Consider the following 26,073-nt stretch of genomic DNA (forward strand, 5'->3'; position numbering starts at 1 on the left):
GCTACCCAGTAGCAATACAAGAAAAGCAGTGTATCCGTTGCCCCACTGTGGCTGTTAAATGTCTTCCATTTCTTGGACAGAAGCACAAAGCTGGGTAACTGGCAGTGGGTTTGTACGCAGCGTGTATGCAAGCCTAACGTCTGGAGAGGTTGTGCTGAAAGCTCAGCAGAAAGTTGAGGGAGCTGTTGTGGTTTAACCCAGCAGGCAGCCAGACACCACGCAGCTGCTCGCTTGCTCCCCTTCCCTCCTCCCCTGCCCCCTTCAGTGAGATAGGGGAGAGAATCAGGAAAAAGAAAAGTAAAATTTGAGATTAAAAAAAAAAAACAAAACAGTTTAATAGGACAGTGAAGGAAGATAAAATAATAATAATAATGACTAAAAAAATATATATACAAAACAATATCCACAATGCAATCACTCACCACCCACTGACTAACGCCCAGTCTGTTCCCAAGCAGCAATCACTGCCCCCCGGCAAACTCCCCCAGTTTATATCCTGAGCATGACGTCATATGGTATGGAATAACCCTCTGGCCAGGTTGGGTTTGCTGTCCTGGTGCTGCTCCCTCCCAGCTTCTTGTGCATCTCCTCACTGGCAGAGCATGGGAAGCTGAAAAGGCCTTGACTTGGTATAAGCATTACTTAGCAACAACTACAAACATCAGTGTGTTATCAACATTCTCATACTAAACCCACAACACAGCGCTATACCAGCTACTAGGAAAAAAATTAACTCTCCCAGGACAGGGAGCCCAGCCCATGTTCCGAACAAACTTGGAAACAGTTGTGTTCCCCTTAGGTGGTTATCTACCTCCTCTTTCCCTGCTCATTTAAAGAGATGTTCCTCGCCGCCATCTCAGTGTGAGTGTGTGTTTCCAGTCTTCAGCTGCAGTCACACATTCGTCTTATGGCGTGATCTTACTTGTTTTAAAATTCTTTCTTTTCATTTTTAAGGGGACATTTATAGGCTGTTACTGAGATACTACAATGAAGAATGCAGAAGCTGTTCTACTTCAGGACCAGATGTGAAGCTGTACTCTTTCATTTACAACACCATTGAGTCCTATGCAGATTCTACTGATGATGATGATGACGAAGAAAAAGGGTTGTGTTTCGGGGATTAAAATAAATGTATTTGATTAGAATGTTGTTTACCTCCTCCCACTGGTATATTGTTTGAATCACTGGGTGTAGTGTATGAATTGGCTTAATGTAATATATATTGACTGCATTGGTAGTTACATATAACACCCAAATAACAAAAAAAATCACCTTTGAGAGACAAGATTTTTTGTTTGATGTTTTCATACGTGAAAACCTTGCTCATGCGTGTACAGAAAAGACTTGGTAAATCTGGTTTGTGTTATACCTTGTTAAGCAGGATGTTTTGGTACATATTTCTATTTCAGTCAAGAGATTGCTGAAAGACTTTAGAAGATTTCTCTGTGCTCCTTTGCCTTTATTTTTCAGAGATCTTGTCTAGATTTCTCATGTAAGCTTAGTGCTGGAGTACAGGCAGCTGTGTAACTCCTGGGATGATTTCAGAGAGAAGCCTTGTAATGACTGATCTTACTGAAAATTGTCATAATTTGATTACCTCCTTAAGACTGCCACAGTACCTTCACTGTTCTTACCAACTTTTTCATTCATTTAAAATGTCCTGGGTTTAATCTATTTTCTTAATAAATGGTTAAAATAGAAAGGTTCTGGAGGAGCTACAGCGCATTTCACAACTGCATTGTCTTTATCGTATCAGACGTAAAAGTTAGCATGAAGAAGCAGAGGAAAAAATGAAGTACTGGAGGGTGGGGAAAATTAGAAATGTAACCAAAATTGGAAGCAGAGGGAAACATTTTCACATGAAACTCTTCAATACCATTTTGTTGGTGCTATCTGTTACAACACTGAACAAGGTCTTAGAGGCGGCAGTATAGCTGAAGTTTCTCAAGGTACACTGTTGTTGGCGATACCATTTGAATTAAGGTCTGCCGGTTGTGTTTATATTGTCATATCAGTTCTCCTTTCTCGCAATATGCATGTATGTGAGTGTAAGTTCCCCATGGGATAATGTGAGTGAGGAAATAGAAATCGCCTATCAGTGGGAGGAAAGTCTGCGGGCTACAGATAAGAACACGAGGTCTTGTTAGGAGTTGGCTCCTGTGTCTTTTTAGGCATGGGAGTGGTAACAATGGAGAGAGGGTAAAAGATGTGTAAAAACTGTGCTATTACTATCTCTGTGAATACCAAATTAGCATTGCTGTAGTTCATTAATAGTTTACACAAAACTGCAGATACATCTGTGATAAAACTTTTCCAGGTCTATGTACAGGGCCAATCCAATGAAATGTTTGTCTATTAGTAGATTAAACCTAGTTTAAGCCCAAATTGCTAAGTTTAGCCTCTTCTGTGTTAGATTTTGTGGTCTGTCATGGTTGCTATTCCCAGTTTAGCAATACAAGTGAAAACCGTAGCAGGAAATGTAGTGAGCTAAGGCTCTAGTATCAACAAATCCTTTTGGCTAATGTCAAATAAATCCCCTCCAGGCCTGAAACACAACATGGTAATTAGTCTGGCTTACAAAAAAGCACTCACTTGGGCTGCTCTGGAAAGCAATAGCAAAGAGTTTGGGTCATTTATAAACACCTTCAGAGTCCTGCACCTTTGCTGCGGTAATGCTAAGCGGGCGGCGTGGAAGCGCGTTGCTTGGAAGGTGACAGACACAGCAGCAGTTCAAGGGCTTCTTCCTATTCTTCCACCAGCTGAAGTTTTCTTCACCCCATCTGTTATAAGGAGAAGATTTGGGCTAGAATATCAGGCTTTTTCCTGTGTTTGCAACTTGTATCCTCAGAGTTTAGCTGGAAATCTTTTCTCCTGCTCCTGGTGTTTCAGTGTTGGTTCTGATTCTGGCAATAGGAATAACAGTGTTTTATGATAAGCTCTTATTTTGGCATTTAGGGTCAGCTGTGATAGTGCTTCTAGATGCATTGTTGATGATAAATGTACCCTGTTAATTAAGACAAGTGATGGAAAATTGGTGCTATCTGCCAAACCTTCTTCACCTTACTACTCAGGACTTCCTATAGAAAAGGTGAACAGAATTTATTCCTAAACAACTGGAAGAAAATATAGCAAAAAGCTTTAGGTGGCTAGATGTGACCTCCCCTTTATTGTAAATAAATACATCTTTATTAGTGCAATATTAATTTTCATTGTGAGGGGATGGGATTTGTCAGGTATGAAAAGTGTACCAAAATCAGATGGCATAAAATTATATTTCAACTCTAGAAACAGGAAAATATATTTAACTTTGGAAAGATTCTCTGAAGATCATATTATAGGGTATCAAGTTAAGAGAGTTTTTGCAGTGTCAAGTGTTTCCAGGATAATCCTAGGCATTTTATGCAGTCTGTATTTTCATCTGAGAATTTTCTAACATGGGGAAGAATGCCTTTTATTTGAGACCGTTCTTTAGGATCTGTTTACCATACTTTTTTTTTCCCCCCATGAAATATGGTTGTATGGACAGGAGAAAAGGAAAATAAGAACTCATTTTCTGTTTAATGTGTCATCTGAATAAGAGTGATATATCCTACGTTCTACTGTGTGTCCCTGATCTTTTCAAGGGCAATGTTGTACGAACACTTTGAATATGACTTTGATCGCAGACAGGCTGAAGATCATCTTTTTTGGTCGTTTTGGTTTGGTTTTTTTAGGCAAAATAGCCCAGAGTTAACAAATTAGCAACAGTGTTACATTCCCATGACTTTCTAATTCAATAAAGAGCTAAACTGCCCAGAATGCTGCATGTGGAAACAAGAATTTTGCATCAACCCCACTACATGCCCTGTATCTATCTTTCTTTTTCCCTCCACCCACCGCTCTGCTATTTATAAACTGCCGGCGACTTTTTCTTTAGCTAGAGATGGCTTTTGGTGCTCTGTTTGAAGTCGCGTGGAACGGAGATGCCGATGATCTCTTTGCGCAGCCTAGGAAGCTTCAGTTTCACTCTGCTAGAAACCTATTTATGGAGTATTCTGGGGTTTTGTTTTTGGTTGTTTTTTTTATTATTATTACTTTAGGGATGTTTGCTATATGATTTCAAATAAAAATAAACTTCCTACCAAAACTTTTGTTTTATACTTTTTAGCAGCTAAATTGAATGCTTAATATGAAACGACAACAGGCAGTCATGTAGATTGCAGTGTTGCCTCATAGTCAAGTTTGGTGTTGGAGCAATTCTCTTGTTTTACAGCTCTTGCACCTAAATTCCTCAGTTTTGAGGTGTTCTTGTCTAATGATGAGTACCCATTACTGTATATATTAATTTATAAACTGTTGAAGTGTTCCTGACATTCTTCTAAACTTACAGTTTATGCACCATTATAATATTATATTGATTTTTCTGGATCTGTATGCTAATGTTTACATGATTTTTGTAGGAATATGATTAAAAAAATTCTGACTGAAGCAATATTGTGTGCTTTGTCTTGTAATATACTTTCCAGGACAGAGAAATTCCAGCATAGTTGAATGTATACCGCACAATACTACAGGTAGTTCTAGCACTAAATTTAATAACTTGGATATTTTGACACATAAAATATAGCTAGGTAATTTATTCTGACTGTACAGTATTGTAGCGGTTGCTCTCATCTGCGTAGTGATGTAAAAAGGAAGTAACTGCTGTAAATTGGAAGGGTGTTAGCATGAGATTCCAGACGTGGGTATGGCCACAGACAGACATTGTGATGTTAATTCCCAGTTTGCTTTTGGTAAGCAAGTAAGCATTTGACCATTCTTTAAACTTCATGAAGGAAATATAACTAAATAAAAGCGAATAAAGCCCTAAAAAGACAGAAGTAATGAACATGTTGCATAAATGTTTGCACAGTTTGTAAAAGTGGGACTGACATCCTCCTAAATGAAAAGATTTAGAAGTGTTTTTCAAAAATCTTGTTTTAAACCGCTCAGGAACTCTTTTTTTTAGCATTACAGAAAATTACAATAAAATACAATTTCTGAGTTCTTCTGAGGTTTTAGATGTAGCCGAGCTCATTAAAGTTTGCAGTGTTAATGCTAAAGGATTTAGTCTGTAGCACAGGGGGAACTGTAAGGAAGACGCTGAGCAGCCAGCACGTCTGCGGAAGCGGGAACGAGCAGCTTGGCCGTGGCTGGGCCTGGTGCCCCGTGCTGCTGCCACACACCGGGTCTTGGTTCAGCATCAAGCACGGTTCAGCCTTCCTGGTTTTAGATTTAATTCTTCCCGTGTGAATGGCCACAGTGATATTCTCTCTAAGAGGTGTTTGGCTGAGCATTGGGTAATCTGGAGATCATGGGCTCCTGGCAGTGTGATGGTTGGGTAGAGAAGGGCTGATGGTCTTCATGTTGTCCCTTGTAATTCTTAAAAGCAACTGGAGCCTGTGGAGATAACTCTGTAGGGATAAAGCGCAGTTGCAAGGCCTGCTTCCCCATGGACTCTTCTCATTTTTCTCCATCGCAAACCACTGGCTTCCCACCTATGTCAGTACTCTGGTAGAGGAGCCCCAGACAACTGAATTTCACAACTTTTTGATGTTTACTTTCAAACAGTCTGCATCCTCTTGGCCTACGCAACTTTCTGGGATGGAAGGATGGACAGATGGATGTCAGACCTTGGGACACCAAAAGCCCTTAAGAACTCTGTAAGGTTCATCAGTGTATTAGCCAGTGTAGGGTGATGCAATATTTGCTCTGGATGGATGATGAGTTTGGGGTTTTTTTCCTTTCTTTTTATTGAATCTGCATTTGCTATTTCATGGTATGTTTTTGACAAGAGTTGAGAACATCCATAAAATCATGGCAACTGCAAGATGCTACAGCTGTCTGAAGTTGTCGGGTTTTTTTTTTTTTTAACTAAGAATTGAGTATTTATGATCTTGTTTTGTGCTAACAGTGTTTCATGCTCATTTATCATCGCTTAAGTGAGTGCAACCTGGAAGCTGCATAGGAGGTATCTGTCACCAATAACTCCATTACAGCAACACCATCAATTTTTGCTTAAACTGAGCTGTCAGCCGGGGTTACGTTACACAGTTCTGGTAAGTAGCACTTGGCACGCAGTTAAAGGAAGCGCTGAAATGTTCCAAATGCTCTCGATGGCACTGTGGGATGCTGTTACGGATACACATCCACTGTGCTCTGCTTGCTGGCTGGTTGATACATACATTGCAGAAGCTTAAAGAAGCTGTCACAAACGACAAGGAGTGCCGATCATTAATACATAGTTAATCAATCAGCTGTAAATCTACCAAGCCGAGGGCGGTGGAGCCCGTGCACAATAGAGAGAGAGAGACTGTGCTGTCTTCGCAGCGTGACCGTGCTGGCTGGTGTCCACAGTTCACATGCCTCAGCCTTTACACTCAGCTCTTCTCCAGATCAGACAGAAAATGGATTGCACCGGAAACCCTTTCTGTAGCTTATTTGCCTAACAACGACATGAAAAAGACAAGGGGTTGTGTTTTGTTGTTTTTGTTTTTTTTTTTTAATGGTAAATTGAACAGGTGGTATTAAAAATGGGAGATTTGTCACCCTTTTTTTTTTTTTTTTTTTCTTTTTGAGTACCTAAGAGGACCACTTTGATGTTCAAGTTTTCAGAGCAACACAATACAACAAGGGGATTTCTTCACTGCGTATAAAACAGTAAACCCTGTCTGATTAGGTAAAGATTACTGAAGAGCCCCAACTCCTCCTCCTGCCCCGAGTCGTAAATGTTGGTTTGTGTAAATCCCCTCTTGGAGAATTCAGGAAACACGCAGGTAACTACCTCCTGACCTACTTATCCTGTATAGGACTTTCCACAGACACTTCATCTACCCTGTCCTCAGTTATACTCACTTGGAAGGCCCAGTTCAGTGGCGGCTTTTTCTTGGTTTTTTAGAGAGATGCCTTCTACAGCTGCTTGGAATTCTTATATATATATTACAGCTGCTTCCTTTTGCAATTAATATTATCAAAGTGAGATTCTCCACAGATAAAAACTGCATTCGCTAAATGGGAAGGGAGGAAAAACCAGTGGAGCAGGTACGGTTTTTAAGCCCACGTTTAAAGTTACCAAGAAACAGAATGTAGTGCCACACAAGACACTACCAGTTTGGGTGCAAGACACACGTGTGTGCCTTAGCATTTAATTGCTGTCCCTACACAGATGTTGAACTTCAATTATGAAGGGTATTCTTCTAGGAAGGCAGTTATGACAAATTACAAACTGCTTGTTTTAATGTCTCCTTATGTTGTCACTTTTTTGGTATGTCTGACCTTAGCTGAGGGTTAAAGGCATTAATAGTATTTTTGCCTGGAAGTACAATGTTTGCTAGCTTTTGTGTAAACTGTAATTTACATTAGGAAGAATGGTCTGGAGCATGTGAGAAATTAACGCTCTCTAAGTCTTGGCTGGATGCGCTCTGTAATGGCTATGGAGCATCTGACGCTTCAGGGTGGAAGAGCGCATTGAGAGGCAAAAGGAGAAAGCTGCAACCTTACTGCTCCAAGCCGGTGCTATCACCTTTCTTTTACACCCACTTTATGGAGATAGATAGAAAATTACAGAATCACAGAATGGTTTGGGTTGGAAGGGACCTTAAAGATCATCTAGTTCCAACCCCCCTGCCCTGGACAGGGACACCTCCCAGTAGACCAGGCTCCTCAAAGCCCCATCCAGCCTGGTCTTGAACACTTCCAGGGATGGGGCATCCACAGCTTCTTTGGGCAACCTGTTCCACTGCCTCACCACCCTTACCATAAAGAATTTCTTCCTGATAGCCAATCTAAATCTACCCTCTTTCAATTTGAGGCCGTTACCCCATGTCCTATCACTACACTCCCTGATGAAGAGTCCCTCCCCATCCTTCCTGTAGCCCCCTTTAGGTACTGGAAGGCTGCTGTAAGGTCTCCTCGGAGCCTTCTCTTCTCCAGGCTGAACAACCCCAAATTATTTTGATTGTCAGGGGACAGTTACATTTATTCTCAGAAATTGCTAATAGTATCTGTTTAAAAACAAAACAAACAAACAAAAACAAACCCAAAACAAAAAAAAATCAATACAAAAACAAAGGCAGAATCAGGGTAAAACTTCAAAACATCTTCAGATTTGTTACAGGAATCTGCTACAGTCAGATCTTCAAATACAATGCTTCAGTTCTCTCAGCAATCATTATCAAGACCAGTTATAGGGTAGGGGCTTTTTTTCTACTTAGCCTTTACTTTCCAAGTTTGCAGGCCTTTGCAAAGAGGGCAGAAAACGCTTTAGGTGGACAATTGATTTTTGTTTCTGTGTTCGCATTTGCTGGGTTGCTGTCTCCTACATGTTGGTGCCCAAGAAGAAATACCTGTATGGTTTTTCTTAGGTGGCTGTTTGATTAATGTTTTTCATTTGTGAAAGACTGTCCTGCCTGGGTGCTGATAGTACTCGCTTCGCTTACAGCAGAGGGAAGAAAGAGGAAAGGAAAAAAAAAAAGGTGATGTTTTTCTGAAAATAGAAATGTGAGTTCTGACTGTGTCCAGTAAGGCAAGTTGGTTTTGGAGCTCGGTGGGGAAACAACAAGTGTCAGCACCTCACACAACCGTAATGTTGCAGCTTTAGAATTAGGAATAAGGAATTATGGAAAACTTTCTCTAGGCTGCCTTATTAGGTCAAGTTGTTTTGCTTTGTGTAGCTGGAACAACAGAAAGTTGTTTTTCAGTGAAACATTTCCATGGGCTTGTGCATCTTCATCAGTAACAAGGTGCCCATGTTAATGGTCCTGAGTAGCTGCTGTCCCCTTTGTAATCTTCAATAACTGGGCAAGTGAGAAACTGAATCCGTGTATCGAGAGGGCAGGGTGTCCCCTCTGGTGTGTGTTGGCTTTGCAGGACTGACAAGGATGAAAAACAATAAAAAGGCCTTTTCCCATTGCAGGAGTTTGACCTGCTCCACCTGTAAAGGAAATTAATTTGTTGAATTAATCTGTTGTGCTATTTCCACATCTGGTGTTACCTACAAAGGGACAGTGAGGAAAGTTCATGATCTATGATGTTAGTGTGGGTTATCACCAAGCAGAAAGAAACCTTGTTTACCTCCATTTGAAAGTGAAGGAAGCTAAATCAAATCAATTCATTCCGAAGAGCGTCCACTTAAGATTTGGATGTATTTTATCTAATCTGCTTCAGAGACGCTTCAGAAGAACCTTCCTGTATGTATGGCCTGATGTCAGCGAGGACATCACTCCTCTGAGCGTGTACGCTGGGCTTTCAGCTGGAAGCTGAAGGGAAGTGCTGAATTGGCTAATTTATTTCATTCATCAAAGCATCTTGGCACACCAGATGCAATAAAGATATTCTATAGATTAAAGCGTTATACCACGGCAAGAAGTTAATTCTGCTAATATTTGAAGACTTACCTTTTCAAAATTAAAGGTTAAGAAAATTGCTTTGAATAGCTAAATCCTGTTATTGAATAATGACAATATTTTCCTTAATGTACTATGAATTGATTGGATCTAAACCAAAATGTCATGGAAATAAATTAAGGTAATTGCAAGTGTTTTGCACCCTTTTATATAGAGGATAAGGTCCTAAAAAAAGTGTATTTTCAAATCCAGAGCTAATTCTATCTTCAAAATGCCTGCATTGTAAGGTAATTACCCTGTTGCAGTTTTAAGTCATTATTTTGCCTGTTGCCTGAGGAATTTTACAGCAGAACAGTATTAATAAGATGCCATGAGGACAAATTTCATAACTTAATCTCTGTCATAAATGGCACTCATATAAACAAAGTGGCATTTTCATTCATAATTACTTGACCTGCGGCAAATGTGGGTCAGGAATGAGGGGTATTTGATTTTACGGTCTGTAGAAAATCAAAACTTTTGTGTTTTGAGAAGAAAGGTAAAAAAAAAATAGTCAGTGTCTTGTGGGCAAGGATTGAATGCACCGTAACTTTGAGGAAAAGGAGGCTTCTAATTCTTCCACATTGTAAATCTCAGCTAAGTGGCATTTAAACTTTACTGTTGGTGATGACAATTCCTTGAGTGCTCATGATGAAAAAAAGACCTACTGATTGATTTGGTCCATCCCTCCATCATTCCGCCAATTCCATGTAGACAAAAAGTAGCAGCCAAACCCAGGAGATTAAATTTAAAATGCAATAGATTCAGAGCTTCTTTTTTTTTTCCCCTCCCCTATCTGAAACTTGACTGTTTGATTGCAGGCAATCATGAAGACTAGATTTTTTTAATGATAACTAAGTACATCCTAAAGTCATCTGACTTCAGTATCTGGGGCTCTAAATCTTTTGACTGACTTTTTTTGGTTGGTTTTTTTTTTAAAAGTTTTTGAAGTCTTAAAATCATTTGTCAGTCATCAGCATGCGAGAGCTGGAAACACTAAGATGAACCTACACCTTGTGCATGTCAGTTTTGGAAGGGTTTTTCTACCCTGACTGACAGCAGGAACCTCCTTTGCCTGCTAGGAAAGCTTTTGGCCCCGGTAGTTTGAAGGGCTTCAAGGCTAAGCAAGTTCCTGTTTGATTTAAACAAGCATCCCCCTCTTTTTGCCTCAAATCTTGATTACATGTGACCTTCAGATAGACTCAAAATGTTAATAAATCACTTTGAGATTGGTTTCTGCTACAGTCCAGTAAAATCTCGCAGATCCGTGTAAAACTGTACCCATGAAAAATGTTTAGGCTATGACCAAAAGAATGTATTTATATAAATGAGCAGGGGAAGGCTCTGCTGTTCTGAAAATTTATGTGGCAATGACCTCACAGAGCTATGACTAAGGGAGTTATATCCGGCTTCAGATTCTGATCTCTGGTAATACTCGGCCGATGTTTTATTGAGTGGCGTGCACAGGAATGTATGGGTCACCATGACCGGCACCTCAAAACAAGAAGTAACACCAGGTATTCTCTGCCTGTATCTCTCTAGGGCTAAGACATACCACCAGCAGTAACTAGCAGCCAAAGTATCGTAATGCTGTATATAGTAGTTTGTGTCTCCACGTATTTCCAAAAATGACTATTTGGAACATCCCCAGGCAGGGGCACTTCTCTGTAGTGGGCTGAGGGAAAGAATGAGGCAGGAGGAGGTGAGGGACTCACGCAGGTCCCCTGCTCAGTGTCCAGTGGACACAGGCAGCGCCTTTTCCTTATAGAGGTAAAACACACAAGTGCCACAAACCAAACCTGGTGGGTGAAACCCGTGTGTGTGTTGTCCCATGCTTGGGAAGATGTTAATTCCTTGCAAAAGTCTCTTTGTTTACCGCAGTGCTCACTTTCTATCTCTGTTCTGGTCTGATGGCCTCACTGCCACTCGGCTCCTCAGCCGTGTCTAGCCGATGATCTCAGCCTTGGCCCGAAAGGTTCACCCTGTCTGCAAGAGGAATCATAATTTAGCCTCCCAGCTCACTCCCGCTAAGCCCCTATCGCATGCAGAGCACCCGTGGTGACAGTGTGTGCCAGCTGCGCTTAGTGGCTTTAGAGTATTGAGTGAACTGTCAGCTTCAAACTCATTTACTTAAGACTTGGGCTAATCACAGTCCCCAAAGTGACATGCAATCCTTGCTCTTCAGAGCTAGATCCCTCCCTTGCTACAACGGGTGAGGGTGGTAATGAGTGAGGATCATGATTTGCTAGCTGGCTTGAGTAAGAAATGACAGGTAGGATTTATTTCTCACTTTCCAAACACCTTTATGGAGTTTTCAATTTTTTTCTTTAATTGGCTTCAGTGACAGCCTTCCGCAGGCACTGCGCACATCCGAGGGGAATGGGTCTATGCAGGAAAGGTCTGTTCGTTAAGGCAACGTCTGTAATTGCCTTAGGCAGCCACAGCAATAGCACTAAAAATCCAAACTCAGCATCATTACAATCCAAAACTCATCTCACTGTGGGTTCTGCCTTTCACTTAATGATGTTGGTCTTCATGTAGTTTACTGTGCACTGAAAATGATATGATTAATCGGACTAGGATTTCATGCATCTCAAAAGGGAGCTGTAGCAATACTACTTTCACGTTAGTGAAACAAGCACCATCTGGACATCCACCATCCACAGTAACTGGCCTGCAGAGAAGACTAGAGAGCTGGACACTGTTATGGTGCTGTGTCCTGTCCCGAGCACCACAACTGCCTCGTGGTCACAAGCATTACTGCAACTCAATGCGCTCAGCATCGATGGGTGAAGACTTTGTAAGTAGGAGAACCTGTGTAATGTAACAGCCTGAACTGCATAGCAATCTAGTCTGAAAGGAATTTACAGCAAAGTTAGAACAATCCATTCTGAGTTGATAAAACAAGGAGAAAACAACATGCTGGGGGTAAGTTTGGGATGAGCACTTGCATTTTTCCTGTAATACCAACGTTAGTTTTCTGAAAATCTGGTGATATGATAGCTGCTAATGGATCATCAGTCCGTGTAAAGCATGAAGAGTAAACTCACCTTGGTAACTGAGACGCTTAGACTATTTTCTACTTTACTGGAGAACAATTGTACAGTAAAATACAGGCAACAAAAATTGAGGGAAGCATAGAGGTGTTTCAGCTGTGAACAAGAATCACTCTTAATACTGTCCTGCTGTGTCCAGCCCTGTGAATGTAAGGTTTCCAAACGGCCACCATCAGGAAAATAAGAAATGATTGTTACTCTGCATGTAATAGAGTCGATATTTACAGCCCACCCTTGAGCGCTTGGGTTTTTTACATTAACACTTTTGCTGAAGGTCCCTTTGGCTCAGGCACCAGAGAAGGGGTTGGGGGCTGCAGGAGGAAAGTGTTAGAAAGAAATTATGAAGTTTTAACTGTACAACAGGTTCGGAGAGCAGCTTCAAAGGATCCCATTAACACAACAGATATGGTGCCAGAACAGAAGTAAACAGAAAGGCCTGTTTAGTTATTGCAGAATAACTTGGTAGGGACAGCGCATCTAAGGGAACTCTAGCTTTGAGGCACAACATGGTGTTGATTAGTGCAAATAAACCTCTTCAAGAGTCACCTTTCAGCAATTACAATCAGACACCACCACTGTGAAAGCTTCATTAGCAAACCATACTCCCAGCGAGAGCTACAAATCTCAGGTACCCCAGAAGTTTTAACTGATGGAGAACTGTCTTGCCTTATTTATTTTCTTCCAAATGAAAGTGGGAAGATAATTACATATTCCCTCATCAGGATAAATAGCATTAAAAATCAAAATAGATCCTCCTCAAGAAAACACAGCCAGTGGTATGGAATAAGAGATGAGGATAATTTTCCGGTTGAGTATGATGATGTCAGGGTATCTTCATGTTTTATTTTCACCTAAAGGGACAATCTAAAAAAATGCAGCGTGTTTTACACGTAGCTAAAAGAAAGCTATCAAAAGTAAAGATTGTTTTTATTTTTGTTAGAATTCTCTTATGATTCTCTCTGCAAATATTGAAAAAAAATTTATAGCAGTTTTCTCCTAATTCACTAGCAAAAATAGTATTTTGAATTCTTTCTTGGTTAAGGAGAAGGCAGTTGGCAGTGCTTTGTTCATGGTCAACATGCCAAATGCTGGCAGGCTATTTTGCAGTGCCAGTGGTGATCTACTCCCACAGTTAGTGGGAAGACTTCCTGCTCTTTCTCCTTCCAACATACTAACTTCCCATTAAAATACTAGGACAAATTAAGTTTAATGTTCTTGCTAATTTCAACATTTGTCAGCTAAAATAAACGTTGCATGCCAGTGCTCCTCCCAAACCTAACCCTCTTATTGACTCACTTGCTGCTTTATGTACTCTGTAGTTCTTTGATTACTCTGGTATTTTAACAACAATACATGAGATAGCAGAGAAATAATTACGGCAACAGTTGCTTTTTTTTCTTGTAGTTGTAGTAGGCTACTTTATTAGCACAGTCTTGTGAAACAGCCAGGTGGTAGTTATATTTTACTGAGTTTCGCTTGGCTCTATTGTCTCTCTCTAATGGATCAGTGGCCAGACTGATTAGGGTCCTGCATTGATTCTACCCAGGAATATGTTTGGAGAATAAAGTAACTCGAAAATAACCTGTTGGCCAGAATCAGTTGAGGAGCAGTCTTTGGTGATCTTGGTCTTCCAGTAAAACGCTTTGTACTTCTAAGCTGCTGTTTTCTCTAGAGCAATACAGCCTGGAATTTTAGAATAGAGAATAATTAAAACCAAGATAGATGCTATCCATATAAAACTATCAGTACAAGTTTTTCTGTTGAGCAAATAACAATTGCATGCCTAACCTTAGATCTGACATGACTTCTGTTGTGAAACCGGTACGAATCATAGATGCTTCAGTCAGGTTTGAAGGAACCTTGGAGGTCACCCAGGGCAGCTCCTGCTCAAAGCAGAATCAACACTGGAGTCGGACCAGGTTGTTCAGGGCTTTGTTCAGTTGGGTCTTGAAATCTCCACGGATGGAGGATCCTCCATGCCTCTGCCTCCCTGTTGTTTTTTATCCTCTGAGTGAAAAATGTTTTCCTTGTACCTAAATTGAACCACCCCTGTTTTACCATCTCTCATCCTCCTGCTTTGCAGCACTGTGAAGAGCCTGGCTCTGCTGGCTCTGTCTTACCGCTGACCCCCCCCCCCGGTTATCCCTATGGCTGAGGAAAGGGCAGTAATTGCTACTGGCTGTGCTTCTGTTGGCACAGCCCAGCGTGTTGTTGGCCTTCCTCACTACCTCACGTTTAACCTACTCAAGAAACACCAACAAACTGTGACTGATATTTCTGTCCCTCAGACAGCCAGCAGCCTGTGTCTCCTTTACCGTAGGAAGTTTATTCTGGGAAGTCAGGGATATTACTGAAATTTGTGGCACACAAAGACAAGGTTTCTCCAAGCAAAAGGAATGGAAATAACCCATGTGAAATTTCCCACATAAACTTCACTGCAGGAGGTGGCAGAGGTAATGAATATGCTTCTCCCATGTAGGACTGCGGAGGGAGACAAGCCTGATAAATGGCAAAAAAAGGAAGAGAAGAGACTGGGGGAAAGCAATGAAGAACATGGAAATTTGCTGCTGATTTATTAGTGTCATGGTCTCACCTGTTGACTTTGTAGTAGTAAAATGGGCTGAACATGGCTGTGCAGCTATTACAGGGAAGTGTCCGGGAAGGGTATTCCCAGATGCTGAAACCCACTTGAGCCAACTGTTGCGAACGTCACCATGAAGCACTGCATTATGCTATTTCAAACAAACCTAAACATGTGCCATTTTAGGGAGTGTAAGAAGTTCACCACAAAATACAGTGCTGTTACTCTGGCTACACAGCAGCTCAAAGCAGATCTGTACTAGTGCTACCAAAAAACATTTACCCATTCAATGCAGATTTGTCTGCTAGAATGAAAACAAAAGTCATGGAGCAAACCCAGGGAAGTCTGAATTAGAAATCTGCCAGAGGAACTGCCCGGCAGCACTTGGCAGTTGTCGGTTCCTGCTAAAAGTAATTCGGTTCCTCCTGAAAATGCGGTATGAACTCCAGGCTGAAAAGTATGTTTTCAATTAATATCTTTTCACACTGATGGACATAAGTGGAGCACTGACAGGGCAGGGTGCTTAACAGCAGGCAGGACGCTGGATGCTGCACAGGGAGACCGTGGCATGCAATGACAGTGGAGAGTGCTGGGTCAGGGCTGGAAGGAGAAAGGTCTTCACTGTGCTGCATGTGGCTTGAAGCAAGAATTCGTGGCTACCCTTGGCTGCCCGAGACGCAGAGCACTTCTGGGGAGAAGGGTGAAAGCAGCTGCGACCACCCCAGGTGATGTACCCTGCCCAGGACAGGCTCCTGTATCCAGCAGAGGAGATCTCTGCAAAATAATTTCAGGATATTCCAACCGAGAGCATTGTGGAAAAGGAGGAGAAATGTTGTACAAAAAATTGGTGCAAATCCGAACTGGAAGAGTCAGTGCCATTACTCTGCTGCAAGGATTTAAAAAGTTTTGTAGCACTTATTTGAAATGTCTACCTAGGATAATCAGCAAAACCCAAACCCACCACCTTTGAAAACAGACTGAATCATTCATTGGAGCTGTTTGGTCTAGGACGGTCTAAGTATTTTAAATCTCAGATTTAAATGTTAGACAAGCCTAATGACCAGAGCCCTATAGGATATTCACTGCCTTTATCGTTAGGCTCAAAGTGAGAGGATGCTTTACCAATTCCAAATTGTCTTGCTTTAAGAAGAGATGATACTTTATATTTGAATCTCTGTTAGTTTGTAGTGTTCATGTGTAATAAACACATTGGTTAATAAAGTAAAATACATTGGGAAACAAAGTAAAATGGAGTTTCTGTGCTTGGCTTTAGAGAACTTCTGGTAAACATTGTCTCCAGTGGAATTACATTACCGATAACAAGAGTTGCCAAAAATACATAAATATATCTATCTCAGGAGGGGAAGCTATTAATGAGATTGTCCTTCTATGAGTAATCCTGTATCCAGACCACCTCCTATGAGATTACCCTTTGAAGAAACAAGCCTACTGAGAAGTCCTGCTGTGTTAGAGAGGGAGTTGTGTGAAGTAATTAACCACAGGAACCGCAATGCTGATTGCAAGTAGCTGCTGATCCGGCAAGGAAAACCGATGTACCAAAAACAAGGGAAGACAGAGGCAAGGCATTAGAGAGTCATGCAATGCCATACTGTAGAACAAATGATGCATCACACTGTGCCCCCAGTGCGCAAGACGGTGTGTCTCCAAAAACAGCTTGGTTCTAGTTTTGTTAAGATTCGCTTCGGTTTGTTCATATAGGTTGGTTCTAGTTTTGTGAACTCGTGCCTGAGTTAAGACCCAAAAGAGGCAGAAATAAGTAAGAAAGCATGTCAGATTAACACTGACATGCTACAGAAAATAAGGATAAATAGAAAAATAAATCATGGTGAGGCAGGGTGTCTTTCAACTGAACAGACAATTTCACATCTGAGTTCCATTTCAAGGGTACGGTCATGACTACCCTGTGTTACACATTTTATCCAGTGCAAAATTTCTCTAACACATAACACTGTTTCAGTGCGGAGCTGGCCTGAGAACGATGCCAAGCAAGCTGGCAAACTTGGCTGTGTGTCTGCTACGAATTGCAATTTGTCTAAGTTTTCCTTCCACTGGTGGACTTTCATTCCAGCCATATCAATGTGTGATAGTTTAGCAGGAAGCAAAGCCGGTGTATGTATCCTCCTGTGGGTGGTGGGAGGGAGAGGTAGGTATACCAGTGGATGCATAAATGTGAACTGTAATTGGAAATTTTAAGACTTAAAACTAGAACAGTGAGAAAATAGCTGATTGTCCATCACAGGGGCTCACTGGAGAGCAGACAGATGAATGGTAAGAAGGTACGGCCCAGGAGGTGCAGAAGGGTGGCAAAGTGACACCGAACAAAGGAAAGCCAGCAGCAGTAAGGCAACACAAGAGCTGGGGGGGCAGGCACCGAGAGCTGAATGGGAGAGGTGGGAGGGAAATCCAGTTAAAGTAAATACCAGAGAATTCAGGAGCTGCACCAAAGCACAATAAACAAGAATTTTGCTGTTTCAAGCACAGAACTTCCCATTGTGTGAAGATTTAAAAAAAAAAAGAAAACATAAATGTTGTGAAATCGGGCAAAGGCTTCAGGGAACAACATAAGCACTTAAAACATACTGTGGTATCTTAGTGTCTATCAGAGCATATTTACCCTGTTCACTGCAATGGTATTCAAAGCCAGATTTGATGTGTGGGTTTCCCTCTGAAGTAGAGGGGAGGTCTGCTTCTCCTCACTATAATTTTTAATTGAATTTATGTTCAGTCAGCATAATCTGATTGCTCTAAAGATGGCTTCTGTCTGCTCATAATAAGGTTAAAACTCAATTAGTAGCTGCAGCATCTAACAATATTTCAGCACTTGCCAGAAGGCTCGACCAGCATCTGGCGAGCGGCAAGTAACCGGTTCAGCACCCATTTCATTTTGCAGTGGTGACGGGCTCCCCCGGCCAGCGTGGCAGCCGCCCTCCCTGGCAGCACCATCCCTGCAACCAGTGTTCTCCCCTCTGCGCCATCAACTCCCTGCACTAAATACTATATCGCAAAAATGTTAACACAAAATCATTCACACTTTCGCTTTTGCAGTATTTGTCAATTTCTTGAAGACGCACGCCTGCTAGGAAAACTGCTGAGATGATAATAAGGCTTTTTGTTTATTTATGTGGAGATTTTTTTTAATCTAGAAGTTAATTTTACCCTAATCAACAATTGTAATAACCAAGAAGCCTCGTGAAAATCTGTGTGACCATTAGGCGATGAAGCCTGTTGCGTTCCTTCCTAAGGTTTTTACCTTCCATTTCTGCTCACCTGACCCTGATAAACTCATTTTTGCAGTATACCCTTACCACAAAACAAATTATAGCTCTTTTTCTCTCCTCCCTCCTTTTAAGGCATACCCAGTTTTCCCATTATTCATATTTTATCATTTACCCAGAAAATTATTAAACATTGGTATTTATGTGGTGGTGTCAATATTTACCTGAAATATCAATTTTAGCGTCTGTACAGATGATTGACCTTTGTTGCATATACTATGTAACTTGATTAAGAGCAGGTAAATAACAAATATGTCATGTTGTGAATTATTACAGAAAATGGATAGACATTTGTAATTTGAAGACATCCAGGACAGAAGCAAACTTGGAGGATATAAACAAAAATTCTGCCAGCAAAGGAACACTTCAAATTGTATTGTCTTGCATTTTATATTTGGCCATATAACCCAGGACAATAACTCACTCAAAAAAAATGCCTCAAACTAATTCCAATCATTTTGTCAAGATCTACTATTTTCAGTCTACTTTATGTAGAAATTTTGGAGCAAAACCATAAGGGTCCTTGGAACATTTTACATCTCTTTTCTGAAACTTCCACTCATTCCTGTACAAGGAGCTGTGTGAACAACTTATCCTTTAGATGTGTTTTCCTTCTCTGTTCCCTTCACAGCTATTCATCTGATCACTGCTTTTGTTTATACTTCTATTTTTAATGAAAACTGTTGGGCAGGGATCACTGAAGGACTTTCTACATATGCATAAAGTTTAATGCTGTCCTCTGCCATTAATGTCAAGTGCAATTAGTTTTTTGCACTGGTATCTTTACAGGCCTGAAGATGGACGTGAGGAAGGTGTAGCACACTCTCTTCAAGGCCAGGATAATCTTTTATGTCCCCACCATACCTCACACTGTGCAGCTGCAAAGGTGTCCACTTCTATCACATTTTCTTGACAATCACCCAGAAATCTTGCAGATGGATTTTCATTTTATCCTGTTTTCCTTCCTGCCAGGTAGATCTCCTGTTGTAGACACCCCATGGTGGGTGGCCCTACCAGAGGGTCACACACCCCGGCTGGGTGGTGTCCGGCACAGCAATGCTTTCACTGTGTATCGGGAGAGGCGACTGGAGCAACCACGGGGCTTCCAGGAATCATAGAATAGTCTGTGTTGGAAGGGACCTTCAAAGGTCATCTAGTCCAACCTTCCCTGCAATGAGCAGGGACATCTTCAACTAGATCAGGTTGCTCAGAGCCCTATCCAACCTCACCTTGAATGTTTCCAGGGATGGGGCACCAACCACCTCTCTGGGCAACACGTTCCTGTGTTTTGCTACCCTCAGTGTAAAAAATTCCTTCCCAATATCTAATGTAAATCTAGTCTTCTTCCAGTCTAAAGCCATCAGCCTTTGTCCTATCGCTACGCTCCCTGATAAAGAGTCCCTCCTCATCTTTCCTACTGGCCTCCTTCAAGCACTGGAAGGACACTATAAGGTCTCTCCGGAGCCTTCTCTTCTCCAGGCTGAACAACCCTAACTCTCTCAGCCTGTCTTCATAGGAGAGGTGCTCCAGCCCTCTGATTGTTTCTGTGGCCTCCTCTGGACCCGTTCCAACAGGTCCATGTCTTTCCTGTGCTGAGGGCCCCAGAGCTGGACGCAGTGCTCCAGGTGGGGTCTCCCCAGAGCGGAGCAGAGGGGCAGAATCTCCTCCCTCGCCCTGCCGGCCACGCTGCTTTTGATACAGCCCAGGATACTGTTGGCTTTCTGGGGCTGTGAGCACACATTACTGGCTCATGTCCAGCTTCTCACCCACCAGTTCTCCCAACCCCTTCACCCCCAGCCTGTACTGATACCAGGGGGTTGCCCTGGACCAGGTTCAGGGCCCTACCCTTGGCCTTGTTGAACCTCATGAGGCCCACACGGCCCCGCTCCTCGGGCAATGCTGGCGCACAGCAACACCCACCCACCCCAGGCCGGGCCGAGCGCCAACACCAAAATGGCGCCGCGGGCGACCCTGGCTGAGGGGTCGGGGGGGCGTGGCCCACGGGAGAGGGCGTGGCCTCGGGCGCGGGCGCGGCGGCCGCGCCTGCCACCAGCGTTGCTGCGGTCACCGCCCCGCCCCGCCCCGCCGTGACCTCAGCGCGCGCACCGGGCGCACGCTGTGCGGCCCCTCACGTGACGCAGGTGACGGTCCCCCGCCCCGCCGCTCCCTCGGCGCGGCCCGTGTCCCGGGCGGAGCTCGCGGCCGTGACGGTGCCGCGGCCCACGGAGGGGCCGGAGCCTCCCCGCCCCCGCAGGTCTGTCAGCGCCGGCGAGGGGCGGAGGGCGGCGGGCCGGACGGATGGGCGCAGCCCGGCTCGGAGGGCTGTGGGAGGCGTGGCGGGGCCAGGTCCGGCCCGGCCCGTGTGAGCTTACCTGGGTGCCGGGGTGACCGTCCCCCCGCGCAGGCCCCCGGGGCGGCGGAGGCCGCTTTGCCGTGCGGTTGTGAGGGGACGCGCCGCAGGGCCGCGCCGGGCCCTGGAGCGCGGCCTGGCGGCGGGGAGCCGCCGCCCGGGGTGAGGGGGAACGGCGGGGCCCTCCCGGGCCGGGTTCTGGCAGCACCGTTGTGGCTGCGACCGCCTTGGCATCCTCGCCTGCTTGGGCCTGTGGTCGCAGCCAAGGTTACCAGGACACCGGCGTGGCACGGTGTTGTCGGGTGGCCGTGGGAGGACGTGTCCTTGCATTACGGGTAGGGGCAGGAGAGTAAAACCGACCTCTTCCAGATACATCCCTCCTGCTCTTCTATAACACTTTGGTAGCTGAGAGTCTGTGATGATGTCCCTTGGTACCCACTGAATGCGGTTTTCTTGAGGGGAGAGTCCTATATTGTGTACTTTTATTGCATGGAGATGCCACCATTGCCCAAGACTTACAGTGTGTGGCATGCGGGGAATGCATGGCTTGTAAGCTTCCTCCAGGTCAACTGTTTGGATGGGGAATTATGCTGCTTTATTCAGTATGGCACATCTGTGCTGGAAGGAAAAGAAACATTTAGCATGCGGAGGTATATATTCTTGACGTAGCCATATTTGATAAGGATATTCCATGCCTCTCCACTCGTGACAGGCTTTTGGAGATACTTTATTTAATTTTCAGCCTTTTTTTTCACTGTCAGCCTTGTTTTATTGGAATTATTCAATCTTAAGAAGAGCTTTAGCAGTGACTTGTATGGGCAATATAGGAGAAAATGACGATGATAGTGGATGAAGGAGTGTTTTTGTGAAATATGGGCCAGATGTATTATTGACTACTTCTGCAGAGCGTAAAGAACAGTTGTTACCATTGGTAACAAGACTTCATATGTGTGTTAAGAAGCTCAGTAAGGGTACCAACAATATCAGGAGAATATTGGTTCATATGATGCTAGCCTGTGCAATGTATTTATGTTTAAAGTGATCTTGAAAATTCTAGATAAACACTTCACTCTCAGAAATGTCTTGCTGTCTCTTTTTGATATGCTTCTATACACAGGCTCTAGAAGCCTCTGTAGAATAATTCAGAAGATTGTCCATGACATTAGGTCACTTCTAGAGTTGAAAGTGCTGAGGTGAAAGCTAGCTCCTAGCTTGAGACACATGTGCCATACTGCAGAACAGCTGCAGAAATTTTCAGCTGCTTAGGGGCTTTCATTTACTCTCACCATTTTAAGGGTGCTTTGGTGCATTAAATATCAGGTTGTTCTTTTGGTTCACTGCTTCTTTCTTATTTTTGACCTCCGGTAGAGATTTAATTAATATCTTCCTTTAGGTTGCTCTTAACTCAGCTTGATTCCTTGCCAGTCACTCTTTTGATTTCAGGGTTGATTTAGGAAACATAGTGAAGTGGAGCAATCCTAACTATTTCTGACTTCTGCCTGCTGTCCTGTGTGCTGATTTTTGACTGACAGTCTCAAGGCTGAGTGGGCTGGAATGGTCTATGATCATGCTGGTGGTCACCAATTCGTTTAGCTGCTGACAGCTGACATCTGTGCTGAAGAGCGGTGTATGTGTGTGTGAAAGAAAGAACTAGGAAGAAGTCAGTTTCGTTGAGTGAAATTAATCTGTAGTTGAAATCTGACTGGGATTACAAGATTGGTGGCTTTGTCCATTTTTAGTTCACATCTGCAATAAAAATGAAGGCATTGCTTTTTCATGAGGTGGGAATAATGTCTGTGATAAGTTTTCTTCACAGGAGTGACATAGCCCATATCCGCTTCTATAGATTGCGTATTCAGTAGTTACAACTTGAAGTATGGCTCTGACCCCATTTTGAAATTTAAATGGAACTGGAGGGAAGTGGCTGGTACCACTTATAAGTTCCTTGTTTCTCTTACATGTTATGTCATTTGCATCCATTTTCAAATTTTCCTGACAAATTCTTTTTATGTTGCTATGCGTTCTTTGCTAACTGCTAGAAGAAAGATCTACACATTCTCCAGGCAGACATAGGAGGAAGAATGAATGTAAAATTACCTGTACTTAAGAAGCTTGCCACTGTAGCATGATAAACTGAGAAAAACGTTCCACTCGTTCCTTTCTCTTCCAGCTCTTTGTTAAGCACTTTAAATGAGGGTAGGTAACCCTTTAGGAATGTGTTTCCACCCCTCAGGTGTATGTGCAGAAGTTTTGTAGTAGAGGGTGGGATTTGCAGGGAATAAGATAGGTGGAATAATCATTTCTGTCAGAACGGGCACAGACAAAGTCCTAGGTGTCATGGTGACCTCTCAGTTCTTACTGTTACAATGGGTTGAAATCTTACTAAGTTTTGCAGAATAATGTGATGCATACTGTTTTTAGTGCCATAGCATCTTAAAGAGAATTATTTATGTAGACAATATATTAAATCTGTAAGTGTTGTGCCAGTTGTTCTGAGCTTATGCAGGACTTAACCTGCATTCAAAATAGTGCTGATAGTATTTATGTTCCTACAGTTGCCTAGGAGCACTAATCATAGGTAGGGTGTTGACACTAGAGGAAATCAGTGTTGTAAGCTTTGAATCTATGAAATGGGAAATGACAAGTGAATATAGGTAGATACGAAATAATGTTAATGTATAGGTGATTCAATGTACTAGTAGCCTAACCATTGCCAATTTCCTGAAAATGCCAAGTGAGGATAGAATAGCACGTGGTTTTGAGGTTTTGGTAGGTTTAAAAGAGGATTGTATACTAGTTTTGGTGATCCTGCCTTGGGAGAATGCTTTTCATGTATCTAAGCACCGTGGAGAATGTGAGCAAGTGCTTGTTTGGAAAATTCAGTAAGTGGATGATGGCAGCTGGTGTTATGAGCTAGGCATCAGATCTGCAAGTGGATGAGAGCGTAAAGGCTGTAGAAGTCTTGAAAGAGGAGACAAGGGAATTTGGTGTGAAAAAGGAGGAGAGTTCACTGCTGGGATGATACGGTTAAAGTCAGCGACTAGGAAAGGGATCCAGTCAGCAGTTTTCAAAATAGATGTTGGGTTAAAAATGTGATGCCAGAGAAAAGCATGCAGTAATACTGTTTTATTTAGTAGGAGCCTCTTTTTTTTTTTTTTCTTTCTTCTTCTTCCTTTTTATTTTTTAAGGCCAATGTTAATTTTTAAATTGGTTGATAAAAAATATGGCTCTTCCTGTCCCTTACAAACTTAGGAATTTTATGACTGTGTATTTTGTTTTTTTGGAGGGAGAGGAGGAAGAAGAAAAACAGTGAGAAAATAATTTAATGGGATTTATATACAGAAAACATTTATACAGAATTTTTAAGGTATCTATTATTTCTTGAAGTAGAGATAAAATCTTTAAGTATAATAGGTAACAAAATTTGATCTATGACTCAAAATGACAGTGTTGTTTTTAAAACACTTTAAAGTTCATTTGGCAGCTCAGTACTTTTGTTTGGTTTTAGCAGTTGTTCAACTAGTCACACTAAACAACAAAAAACTTGGATTTTGCCCTCTGACCGAATAAATTATTTCTCTAGTTGTACAATAAACCAAATGAGAGACACCTCAGAGTTAAATCTGAATTTGTCTTCCTCTTAATTAGTATGCTACCCTTTATGTTCTTGTACCTTTCCAAATATTTCTTTTCATATTATTGCTATTCCTTTGCAATTTTAGCGACTTCAGCATTAAGATTGTACTATTTTTGTTCTAATTGTTAGCTACATTTGTTCTTTTTATTCTGAAGGTGAGCTGTGATTCCCTTTGCTGGCACTGGAGCTGATGGTGTTCAGCATTCCCAAGATTCAACCCTTACTGTTTTTCTCACTGTGTTCAAAATTACAGAGAATCTGCTGTCCTTGTTAAAAAAACTTAAGAGGTTTTTGGAAGGATGAGGTAAACGTTGCTAGTTAGGAAAGCAAATTAAACTGAGCCTTTTCTTAGTGTAGCACTGTTTGATTTGAGGCTAATGTCAATATGAACACTGAGCTAACACTTTTAATTATTTGTCAGCTCCATTATCCATGGCATACATTTGAGGAAGCAGGCTTTTTTCATCCGCTGCATTTGCTGTTGACACGGTTCGTTGAATGTACCCCGGTTTGACTTGGTAAAAGGCCGCAGCTTTCTATGAGACACAGCAGTTAACGGTTGTCAAGAGCTCCAGAGAAGTCAATGATTAGCAGACTCATTTGTTCCCAGGGAACCAAGGCTCAGGGGGCATGTGTTACAAGTGGTATTGTGATTGCTTCAGGAACCAGGATGATATTATCAGTTACAGAAGCTGTGGGGTGGGCATGGTCATCAGTGACACTTCCACTGCTCTAAGAGTAGCTCTACCATCAGTCATGGAGTGGCCTCTCTCCTGAAAAGAACTTCATGCCTAGGCCTGAGCTTCATTGAAGAGCGCTTTAGCCATAAACCTCAGTTTTCAGTGTGAGGCTGAAATACGTCTGCAATTCATTTGCTCTTTTTCTGATTAGGTTTGTTTTGTCTTTATTAATAGACTTGAACCTTCTGTCTAATAAACAAACATGAGTCATCTGAAGTTGTTTGCGGCTACGCTGAAGTGGCATGGCATTAAACTTCTGGAAAAGCAAGATATAGCCAGAAGGGTACTTTTACATGGCCAACGGTATGCTTCATCAGGAACCTCAGAACCATTCCTGAGTGGAAGTAATTCAAATTATGTGGAGGAAATGTATTATGCATGGCTTGAAAACCCTAAAAGCGTACATAAGGTAAGTCTAAAACTTGACTGTGTACGATAATATTAGGTTAAGAGTGGAATCGATTTTTTTGTTTGTTTTTTGACTTGTTTTATAAAAAGTCCAGAAAAAGGTCTTGTATGAGATAAAAAATGTGAAACTAATTTCCCACATATTGATTGTTGTAAGATGTGATATTGCAGCAGGAAAAAGTACGGAGGAGCAACAGGCATGGTGAGCTGAGCAGAAAGAATGAGAAGTCCAGACCAGAAATAGTAAGCTGCTCAGAAACTTCCAGTATTCCTCCATGGAAATGCTGTTCTAGCAGTTTAAGTAATTAGTTGCATCTGGAAGAAGACCCAAGAAATAAAATACTTTTAATTTTTTGTTTATCGTAATAAGGTTATATCAGAGGATATGTTATATTTAAATAGTATATGTTGGTCATGGTTTGGGCTGGGCTGGCCACTAAAATGAATGACGGATGCTCTCTTTAACCCCTCTCCCCTTCAGAGAAGGGAAAGCATCTCCCTTCACAGGAGATGAGAGAAAATGAGAGACACAGACACTTATGAGTTGAAATGAAACTAAACTACTTTAATGAAATATTAATAATAAAATAATAAAAAGAAAAGA

General features: G+C 42.2%; 2 protein-coding genes across 3 annotated transcripts in view; both read left to right on the forward strand.

The window, feature by feature from the left end:
• PARG (poly(ADP-ribose) glycohydrolase) overlaps window positions 1–4,467 on the forward strand; it is a 76,125-nt gene extending 71,658 nt beyond the window's left edge. For both annotated transcript variants that reach the window (XM_074591529.1, XM_074591528.1), the window contains exon 18: window positions 955–4,467. In XM_074591529.1, the coding sequence (XP_074447630.1) occupies window positions 955–1,124 (170 nt within the window). In that variant the 3' untranslated portion in view covers window positions 1,125–4,467. The remainder of the gene's footprint in view (window positions 1–954) is intronic.
• A 15,887-nt stretch (window positions 4,468–20,354) lies between these two features.
• Window positions 20,355–26,073, forward strand: part of OGDHL (oxoglutarate dehydrogenase L) — a 58,702-nt gene continuing 52,983 nt past the window's right edge. The window contains exons 1-2 of the mRNA XM_074591692.1: window positions 20,355–20,588; window positions 25,236–25,470. Coding sequence (XP_074447793.1) covers window positions 25,264–25,470 — 207 coding nt within the window. The 5' untranslated portion in view covers window positions 20,355–20,588; window positions 25,236–25,263. The remainder of the gene's footprint in view (window positions 20,589–25,235; window positions 25,471–26,073) is intronic.

Source organism: Larus michahellis, chromosome 6, assembly GCF_964199755.1.
Source record: "Larus michahellis chromosome 6, bLarMic1.1, whole genome shotgun sequence".
NCBI classification, from domain to species: Eukaryota; Metazoa; Chordata; class Aves; order Charadriiformes; family Laridae; genus Larus; species Larus michahellis.